The following is a 10,871-nucleotide window of genomic DNA, read 5'->3' as shown; positions in this document are numbered from 1 at the left end:
TCTAGCCCGGTGTGACCGCACATCCATCTCAACATCCTCATCTCTACTACTTTCATCTTCCGGACATAAGCGATCTTGACTGGCCAACACTCAGCCCCATACAACATCATCGGTCTGACCACCAATCTGTAGAACTTACCTTTAAGTTTCGGTGTCACCTTCTTGTCACATAAAACACCGGAAGCGAGTCTCCATTTCATCCATCCCGCCCCAATACGGTGTGTGAGCTCAACTTGAAACCTTTTGACTCCAGGGTCAGCCTCCATACCTCTAACTGCGCATTCACACCGCCTCGCATCCGTCAATCAATACAATATCATCTGCAAATAGCATGCACCACAGTACCTCCGCTTGGATGTGGCGCGTTAGTATGTCCATCGCCAGGGCAAACAAAAAAGGTTGAATGCCGACCCCTGATGCAACCCCATCATAACTGGAAAAATGGTCCGAGTTCCCACCCATTGTCCCCACTCGGGTCTTTGCTTCATCATATATGTCCTTAATCACCCTAACATAGGCAACAAGTACACCTCTAGCCTCCAAACATCTCCACAAAATTTTCCTCGGAACTTTATCGTACGTCTTTTCTAAGTCGATGAACATTATATGCAAGTCCTTCTTCCTCTCCCTATACTGCCACATCAATCTCCTAACAAAGTGGATGACTTCTGTAGTCGAACGCCTCGATGTGAACCCGAACTGGTTATCCCATATTTGATTGTGATAAAATCGTGATATAACTAATCCCGGGATTAGTTATCCTGGGACTGCAGTATTTTTTTATCCCCATGGAAAGGTGGGATAACTAATCCCGGGATAACTAATCTCAGGATAAGTAATCATGGAATAACTTATTTCCCAATCAAACGACCCTTTATATAACAACCATTCACTATAAATGTCAAGTTTTTGGAAAAAAGTAATTAATGGAACAATTTGAATCACAAGATCATGATTTGGAGATGTTTTGGGGCTGGTTTGTTGCAGTTAGATCATTAAAAAGAATTTGAAAGGATTATAAAGTATGTGCAGAAAATCTGTATTTGTTTCTTTGATTGAGAGGTTAACTGGAAGGCTAGCAACTCATCTGATCAAATTTTATTTCAAAATAATATTGTCTAATATAGTTTCGAGGATCTTGTGAAGAAGTGAACTTGGATGAAGCAGAGAGGAATTCATATAACTCAATAACACTCAACAACAACAACAACAACTCAGTAAAATCCCACAAGTGGGATATGTGGAGGGTAGAGTATACACGGACCTTACCCCTACCCTGAGGGATAAGAGGCTGTTTCCGAAAGACTTTCGGCTCAAGAAGACGAAAATTAACAATAGATCAGTGACAACAACAAAAGCTAGAAAAATAATATCATCATCGTAAGAGACAGAAAATGAATTCATATACTCATCCGAACTAATTTGGGTTTGAGACTTAGTTGATCTGTTAAAGATTATACACATTTACAGGGTCGAGACTTTTTCAGAAGATATTCTTTTACTATATAAACAACCAACTGGAAAGAAGACTGATACATAGAATACAGTCAAAAGGTCAGGCCATGAATAAAAGGGGCATGACATTAACAGAGACCTCTTCTCATTCACCAATGATTTATTAACCATCTAGAGTTAGGAGTCAATGTCTAAAGATTATATGAAATGATCATGGAAAGAAGTAAAATAATAACATTTACTTATAGAACCAAGAATATAATCATCATTCTTCGCAAAACGCCCGCCTTGATCTTCAAGAACTTCTTGCACTATGAATGTAGTATGGTATCTCCTTTTTATTTGACTCGAAAATTATGTTGTCAGGCAACTGTCTTTACACCTTAAAGAATACTACGATTCTCTAATAAATAAGCCTCTTCAAAGTTATCGTCAATGTCTGCTAAGGTTAGACAAAAATGTGTATTAGATGATCATTTACTTCTGCCAAGGTGGTTTTCCATTATCCAAGTCCTCCATCACATCGATATCCTTTCGTGCTGTTATCTTCTGCACATAACCTGCAGTCGCAAAGATTTTGTATTAAAAAGCAGATTGCTCCACAATCTCAAAGTGAAATTTCTTTGCTGATCACCAATTCTCATTATGAGAATCTGTAGTTTCCCTATTACTCCTGTTGCAAATTATGGAAGTCATCGGCCACTTCAGCCTTGCTCTTTCCTCATGTAAGCTTGTACTAAAGCAAATGAGGCAAAGAAAGGAAAAAGAAAGTAGAAACTTCTTTGTTTAATTTTTCTACTTGTATCAAAGAAAATGCCCTTCTTGTTCATAAAAATTTATCTGTACAAAAAGACAAGTTTTGGCCATGACTTATGTAAACCTCCATATCAAAATGTAGGTAAACACTATAATGACTAAGGTGCTAAATGGAGACAAGATAAACCTAAAACCACATGAAGGTATGTTGTCTCAGAAACTGTAAAATTTATATCAATGTGTACTGAGCTAACATAATGAATAGAAGAAAGGATTCAAAAAATGAAAAGGTCTACAGTCCCTAAATTCGCTTTCATTATTGGAAATGTGCACATATAGGATAGCAGAGTAATGCAATTCCTAGAAAACATAGCTAAAAAATATTTTAATCTTTGTTAACAGCATCTTTGCTCCTCATCCTTGGTGCTCCGCTTCTTAATTGTTTATACATAATCTATCCTAAAAATACTACGAAAGATGAGTGGTGCCCAAATCACAGTATCATCTACAATAACTCAGTCCAACACTATGAGTATAGCATAGTCAACCAGAATAGCATATTATGCCAAAGGAGATTATGAAATGATTCCCATCAATGGCCTTCCTACTCCTTCATAATCACTTAGTCCATAAGCTCCTTTTAGAACTTCCTCTCACATCTCCATTCACCATGCCTATTTCATGAACTTCCTACATAAATCACTGAAGTCCCTCTTGCTGAAGTTTGGTGATTAATCACCAGTGGAAACCCTAGCTACGAGGGAGAAGAGGAATAGAAGAGGAAGAAGAAGTTATCTGAGAAAGAGAAATGAATGAAATAATGAAAATTGTATTCCCACTTACTGTGCATCTCTAACACTTACACACACACACACACACACACACACATATACATATATATATATATATATATACACGTGCGACTAATCACTATTGTAACAAACTAACTAACTAACTAATATATATATATATATATATATATATATACACGTGCGACTAATCACTATTGTAACAAACTAACTAACTAACTAAGTACCTCATTAACCTCACTATTCCCATAAGCTAAACTACTCTCATAATCAAGTCACTCCTTTCTCCTCAACACTCCCCCTCAAGCTAGGTGGTATGAAGACATCAAGTACCCCTAGCTTGGACAGCAAATAGTCATGTTGAACTTTGGTTAAGCCCTTGGTTAGAATATCTGCTAGCTATACCTTAATTGCTACATATTCAGTCTTCACCAACCCATTCTGTATCTTCTCTCTTATAAAATGATGTCAATCTCAATGTGTTTGGTGCGTTCATGGAACACTGGATTGGCAACTATTTGAATTACTGCTTTACTGTCTGTGAACATGTTCACAGGGAGTTCAACAACTACCCTAATATCCTTGAATAAGCCAAGTATCCAAACCAACTCTGCCACAGTTGATGCAATGCTCCTGTGCTCTGATTCTGCAGAACTCCTGGAGATAGTGCTTTGCTTCTTTGACTTCTAGGACACTAATGACTCACCATACTTGATAAAGAATCCAGTGTACTGATTTCCTAGTGAAAGGGCAGGCTGCCCAGTCAGCATCACAGTATGCTGTAATAGTGTTCTCCTTTCTGCTAGACATTAGTATGCCTTGTCCAGGCTGCCCTTTCACATACCTGACCACTCTTTGTGCAGCAGGCTGCCTCACATACCTAACCACTCTTTGTGCAGCTTCAATATGAGACCTCTTTGGTTTCTGCATAAATTGACTTAGTGTCTGAACACTGAATGTTATGTCTAGTCTTGTGACTGTCAAGTAGAGCAGCTTTCCTAGTAGCCTCTAGTACTTGCTGGGGTCTGTTAAGGTTTCATCTATTGTGCCATCGAGGATGCCATTGTGTTCATCATATTCCTTAGTAGTAAGCTTGACATTGGCTTCAATAGGTGTAACTGCAGGCTTTGCATCTCCCAGTCCAAGTTCAGAGATGAGCTCTAGTGTGTATTTCCTTTAATGCATCAGGATGCCTTGCTGTGACCTGGCAAATTCAATGCCAAGAAAGTATTTCAACTCTCCTAAGTCCTTCATCTTAAAAGTCAGTCGTAGCTTAGCTTTGACTTCATCTATTAGTGTCAAGTCAGGTCCAGTTAGAAGCATGTCATCCACATAGACCAAGATGATGACAGTGTGTCAGCCTATCCCTCTTACGAACAAGGAGTGATCATGTTAACTCTGCATGAAGCCTAAGTGCACCCGTGCTTCAGATAGCTTAGCATTCCACTGTTTTGGTGCCTGGTTAAGACCATATAAGGATTTCAAGAGTCTGCATGTTGGTCTACTCTCCCCATGACTCTGAAAGCCTTGTGGCAGAGTCATATATATCTCATCATGCAAGTCACCCTGGAGAAAATCATTGTACACATCCATCTGATAAATGTGCCAATGCTCAGATGCAGCAACAACCAGAACTGTTCTGACTGTAACCATTTTAACCACTGGACTAAATGTTTCCTGATAATCAACACCCTCTTGTTGACTATACCCCTTGGCCACAAGCCTAGCCTTGAACCTCTCTACCTCTCCTGAGGCCTTGTACTTTACTTTGTATATCCACTTGCACCCAATAGGAATTCTGCCATCAGGCAAGGGTACCACATCCCAAGTATGGTTAGATTCTAAGGCAGCAATCTCAACCCGCATAGCATCCACCCACCTAGGATCTTTAATAGCTTCCTCAAAGGAGGTAGGTTCCACTATAGTGGAGAAGGCAGCTAGATAGGCCTGATATTTAAGAGTGAGTCCATCATATGACACATAGTTGGTAATAGAGTAAGGCACAGACTTGCGTCCTGGCAAAGACACACAGTCTTTCATCCAAATAGGAGCTTGTTTGGTCCTTAATGATCCCCTCGGACCATTGAAGTTGTGATTCTAAGAAGGCAAGGAAGTTGGCACCACTTCTGATAGTGAGTGGTACTGTAGAGATAAATCCTGTCCTGATCTGCTAGCTGCATGGTCAGAAATGATAGAAGAATGAGGTGAGGTAAATTCTGCATCAAAAATAGATGATACAGGGGGCAAGAACACAGGTGGTGCTGGAGAGTCCGTGAAAGGGAAAACATCTTCCCTGAAAGAAACATCTCTGTTAATGAGAAAGCAATGAGTGTCCAAATCTAACAGGATATATCCCTTTTGAGTATCAAAAAACCCCATAAGGACAGTAGGCTTAGCTCTGGGAAGAAATTTGTCTGTTTCCTGAACCTGTTTGGCATAACACAGACAACCACGAACTCTCAAATGTTCCAAAGTGGGTGCTCTACCATACAACAATTCAAAGGGAGACAGGCCATTGAGTACATAAGATGGCATTCTATTAATAACATATATTGCTGCAAGAACACAATGACCCCAGTACTTTATAGGAATATTGGCCTGAAACATTAAGGCTCAAGTCACCTCCAGGATATGCCTGTGTTTCCTCTCAGCAACTCCATTCTGTTGAGGAATATAAGCACATGTCTTCTGATGGACAATGCCATATTTCTAGAACAAGGTATTGCATACAGAATTGACAAATACAGACCCATTGTTAGATCTGACTGCCTTCAAGGTTTTGTTAAATTGAGTTTGAACAAACACAATAAACTGTGCAAGTATAACACATACATCAGATTTTAATTTCAGAAGAAACAACCAAGTCATTCCGGTGAAATCATCAACAACAGTCAAGAAATATCTATTTCCATCAAAAGTTGCATATTTGTAAGGACCCCAAACATCCACATGAATCAGATCAAATGCATCAGTGCTCTTAATACAACTAGTAGGGAATGTCAACCTAGTTTGTTTAGCACAAGGGCATACAGTGCATTTATTTATAGCGTTTGTAATACTTGCTAGTTTAGCAGGAAACAGTCTTCTGAGTACCATGCTAACGATATGACCTAATCTTTTATGCCACAAAGTAATATCATATTTCTTGACTTTATTCCAGCTGTAACTAAGGCGACTGCAGTAAGCTTCTTGGCCCCATGTTTCTGCAGGAAATATAGGCCATCTCAGCCCTACCAATCTCCCTCACCTTGCCACTGAAGAGATCCTGAAATATACAGAAATCAGGATAAAAGGAAGCAAAGCATCTTAGATCTCTTGTCACCTTGGAGACTGACAATAAGTTGAATTTGAATTGAGGTACATAGAGCACTTCTTTAATAGTGCTTCTATCTGAAATATGACTATCTCCAATCTAAGTAACTTGAGTGCCATCTCCATTAGGTAGTAGAACTCTTCTAGACTTAAAAAGTGTGATTAGGGAGGTTTTGGTCAGTACATTAACATCTGACATCATATGATTTGTGGCACCTGTTTCAATGATCCATTCTTGTGAGTTAGTGGATGCTAAAAAGGCAGTATCAATACCTGCTGCATTTGCTTGAGTAGGAGGACGGGGTATTATTCAAAATCTGCATTATTTGATCATATTGTTCCTTGGTGGAGAGAAAGTCACCTCCTTGTGAAGCAGTACTTGCTGATCCCTGAGGCTGTGAGGAGGAAGAACCTACTTGAGTCTGAGTGCCAGAGTTTCCTTGACCTTGTAATCCTTCAGTAGCTTGGCTCACATACTGATGGCCATGATACATGGACATGGATTGCATTGGCATAGGTGTCATTGACATGTTCTGAGAGACATGATTTGTGTGCAAAAGAAAAGAAGAAGAAGGAGTTATCTGAGAAAGAGAATGAATGAAACAGTGAAAATTGTATTCACCACTTACTGTGCATCTCTTACACTAACACACACATATATATACACACATGTGTGACTAATCACTATTGTAACAAACTAACTAAGTACCTCATTAACCTCACTAACTTCCTAACTAACTAACCACACATAAATAAGTTAAACTACTCTCATAATCAAGTCACTCCTTTCTCCTTTAACACCTCTCGCCACACTGTCGATTTTACTCTCCAGCTATCATTTTATTTTTACTTTTCAAGGTACTGGCATTTAAAGCAATTATTCTGCAGTCCTACAAAAAGCGCACACAAAGAGGGTTTTGCCCAAGGAAAAATCGCCAAGGAATCTGGAAAAGATCCATACAGTTGAAAAGGGGTCTTTCCTTCAACGATCCAATGTGAAGTCAAAATGATTCTGTCGAAAATCTCATCAAATAAGCACCATATCAAAAGAAGTGATATTTGAGCGACTTAATAATCATTGAAGAACCCCGTCTTTTGGCAGGAAACACTTATTAGATAAAAGGTTGAAGTGGGTTCTGTCCATTGTTGCGATGATTCAGGACAACTTGACAGATCACATGGCCCTCGTGTTGGTGACACATCATTCAAAAATAATCATAGAAAACTCCAGGCAAAGAACAAAAAAAAAAAAGTAATTCTAACACAAAAAGGACAATGAGAAAGTGAATATATCCAAGAGAATCTCACCAGAAGACTGAGTTCTTCGAAGTTAATTTAGCATTGTGGCATGCTTCTGCAGAGTTTTTCACCGTTTTTTTCACAGAAAACATCTCCAGTGAAAAAGCAAAGATTAATACGTTTGCACATTAAGGAATTGAAGAATTCCTCTCTGCTTTATTTGCACTTTTGGTGCAAAGAAATAATAGCTGATTATATAGATAATTTGGGTAGGGTTAGTGAGCTCACACTTACGAACCTTAAGTCAGCATCCTTTTAATGCATCCCTTTCTTATTGACATGCAACTAATCTTTAGGGGCTTATTCACAATTAGTCCTACACAAGAATAAATGACCTACTGCATGCTACTATATACATCGAAGCCTTGAATGCATCAGTACTCAGTCCATACTCGCAAAGTAGAGCAGAACAGCAAAAGAAACTACTGTTCATTAAAAATATAATTCACAGAAGAAATAAAAGTTAAGTACTTGTACCAATTCCTTGGCAAGGTATGCATTTACAGATGGTCTCCTTCCCTCGCTTACTATAGTAACTGACAAATCCTGTTCCTTGGCAACTCCGACATTTTCCAGTCCACTCATAGACGACTTCCTTGCAATCCTATGGTAACAAGAATGACCAAAAGAGTTTCATCAAAACATAAGCATGATCAAAGGAAAAACAACAAACCTCGACCAAAAGAATAACTTTAACACTCTTGTAAACATCTTTTATGCAGAACAAAGATATTACACTGTGGTGATCAATACCATTCTGGTTCCTACCAATATCATTGGTAATCTAGTGGTGGAAGAGATTTTCATTTGACAGGATATTGACCAATCTTGGTCCATACTTTTTACCAATAACTTTGTGCCACAAGATGCTAGACAAAATGCTGACACAGTGCTGCCATATAAGCTTAAAAAAAGAGTTTTTTTTAAAGAAGATGTTTTCTTTTAGTCACTGCACAAGCATTAATGTTCCAAAAGGTCCTTTTATACATACATACAACAACAATTGTGCCTAAACTCATCCCAAGTGGGGTCGACTATATGAATCTTCACTGACAATATTACTCCATTTAAACTCATCTCATGCCAATATTATACAAATAAAAGGTATTAGAAGTTCAATATATTTTCTATATGTATAGATCGCTGAAAGGCTAACCCGCTCTTAGAAATTATAGGACCTGGAATAAATAACAACGCTTGTTCTTTATTCCATGCACTGGATTACAGGAAAAAGGAAATTGGATTTTCTTATTAAATCTTTTTTTCTTAGATTAAGATATCATCAAACCGGTAAGTTTAAGAAGGAATGCGTTGATTTTGTGATTCCTTTGTCTAAAACATATTCTCAACTAATATATATATCGCCTAGTATGAATTCCTAGAAATTGTACTTTGTTCGAGACAACTTCCTTTAAAATGATTTTCGGTCTACCTCATCCTCTTTTAACACCTTCACTCACCATGGAAGCACACCCCATGCAATGTTGAAATGCCATGGATGTGCGTAGAGCTCCAATGAAATTGACGACATTTGAAGAAGGAAAATTAATCTACCAATCAATTTCGCCTTAATCTCAAACTAGCTCGGGTCTATATATCATAGTTTGCTATTGATCCGTCACATCCAAAGGTGCGGGTTAGTGGCCAACGAAACCAGAATGGATCATGTGAGACCAGGTTCAAATCCCCGTAGTGGCAAATAAAGCTATTTCATTTCTTCTCAGTAGTCTAATATGAGAATAATATAATAAAGATATAAAGAAATAATAGAGCAAAGCCAAATGAAGACCTCAATTTGGGGATCACAGCGAAGGCGACGGTCAATTTCCTCCGCGGAAACAGGACAAGTGTTAGGATAAGTCATGGGAAGAGGAAGAGCTTCACCATCATCCGTCAAGTAGCTCTCTCTATTACGCGACCAAGGCCTTCCCCAGCCATTGATTTTCATGTTTTTGCTCGAACTTCGCTTCTCCACCGGAGCCGTGCCGTCGGAGTTCTGGGAAATTCTGCCGGCGCCGAGGGAGGAAGCGGCATCAGCGGCGGCGTGGCAACGAATGGAGATGGTGGTCTTAGGATGAAATGGGAATGCGGAACAGGTAAACCTTGTCGGAGTGAAAATGGAACTAGGGTTTATTGGCAACATTCGAAATCAAAGAAATGAGATGTGTTTTCATATAAGATTTAGGAGGCGAATTGCTGAGGTGTTGTCGGTTTCAAAACGTGTGTGCGGAAACAACAAACAACGTTGTAAATACCGGTCTTTCAAATGTACTTAGTTGAAACTGTGCATTCACAGTAATATAAGTAGTAACCAAAAAATGGAACTCTCCCTCTCACAACCAAGATCGAGGATTTCGAGGTTCTGGTGCCATACCGCTTCAAATATAAATGTATTAATATTTACACAGTCCAAATATAGTGAATGTTACTAATAGACTTTAGATTTCAATTCGAATTATTCATTTTTTTTAGTTTATAGGTGATCAGACAGGACATGGCGCGACTTAGGATTACTGAGGACATGGCCCTTGACATGGAATTATGGAGGTCGAGCATTAAAGTTGTAGGTTAGGGGAAACTAGTGAATATTTCTACATCACAATAGAGTGAGACTAGTCGGTTAGGAGTTAGACTAAGAATGTCATTGGTCGTCTATTGATGCAGGGCTTTAACTGCTAGTTTTACTATACCAGCCATCTATTTCATATTTCGTATGCTGTATTTCATATCTTTTATATTGCTGTTATTTTATTATGTATTTTTATAGTACTAATATATCGGCTCCTGTTGCTTTTATGAGCCGAGGGTCTCCTGGAAACAGCTTCTCTACCCTTCGGGGTAGGGGAAAGGTCTGCGTACATATTACCCTCCTCAAACCTCACTTGTGGGATTATACTGGGTCGTTGCTATTGTTGTTGTTGTTGTTGTTAGTAGTTTAAAGGAACAAGAGTATTAGACACTGTCAATTTCCAACTGTACCATCACAAAGTCTGGTGATGTGCACAAAGAGGGTTAACATAACACAACTCAGTTAGAGGAAATTGGTTCCTTTGTGTTTAAGGGTCTAAAATACTCCCTTAAATATACCATGAGCATTTTTTATCCTTTTAATTTTATCAAAAGTGTGCATTTTTTTATTTCCGACAAATACTTAACAAATTATAGTGTTAGATTTAACAGAAACTTTTAGCAAAATTAACGGGAACTCACATTTAGAGGTACAAATTTTGTAGTTTTAGC

The 10,871-nt window shown here is 38.6% G+C and overlaps 1 protein-coding gene across 6 annotated transcripts; it reads right to left on the bottom strand.

Annotated features, from left to right (window-relative positions):
* Positions 1–1,381: 1,381 nt before the first annotated feature.
* On the bottom strand, positions 1,382–10,337 carry LOC107766936 (protein disulfide-isomerase SCO2). Of its 6 annotated transcripts, none has more exons than XR_001643801.2 (4): positions 9,421–10,337; positions 8,109–8,235; positions 6,606–6,865; positions 1,382–2,015 (listed from the first exon to the last, which is right to left on the bottom strand). XR_001643801.2 is itself a non-coding variant. In XM_016585842.2 (4 exons), the coding sequence occupies exons 1-4, from the start codon at positions 9,160–9,162 to the stop codon at positions 1,958–1,960; spliced, it is 516 nt and encodes a 171-aa protein (XP_016441328.1). In that variant the 5' UTR covers positions 9,163–9,398; the 3' UTR covers positions 1,382–1,957. The 6 variants fall into 6 exon arrangements, 4 of the variants coding, with proteins under 4 accessions (XP_016441328.1, XP_016441331.1, XP_016441327.1 ...); XM_016585842.2 differs by lacking the exon at positions 9,421–10,337 and adding an exon at positions 9,092–9,398; XM_016585845.2 differs by lacking the exon at positions 9,421–10,337 and adding an exon at positions 9,092–9,397 and having other exon boundaries at positions 6,606–6,808.
* Between the last annotated feature and the right edge of the window lie 534 nt (positions 10,338–10,871).

The sequence above is a fragment of the Nicotiana tabacum genome, chromosome 5 (genome assembly GCF_000715075.1).
Source record: "Nicotiana tabacum cultivar K326 chromosome 5, ASM71507v2, whole genome shotgun sequence".
Classification (NCBI taxonomy): Eukaryota; Viridiplantae; Streptophyta; class Magnoliopsida; order Solanales; family Solanaceae; genus Nicotiana; species Nicotiana tabacum.
Note: the sequence above shows the minus strand (reverse complement) of the source record. Positions and strands in the feature narration are given on the sequence as shown.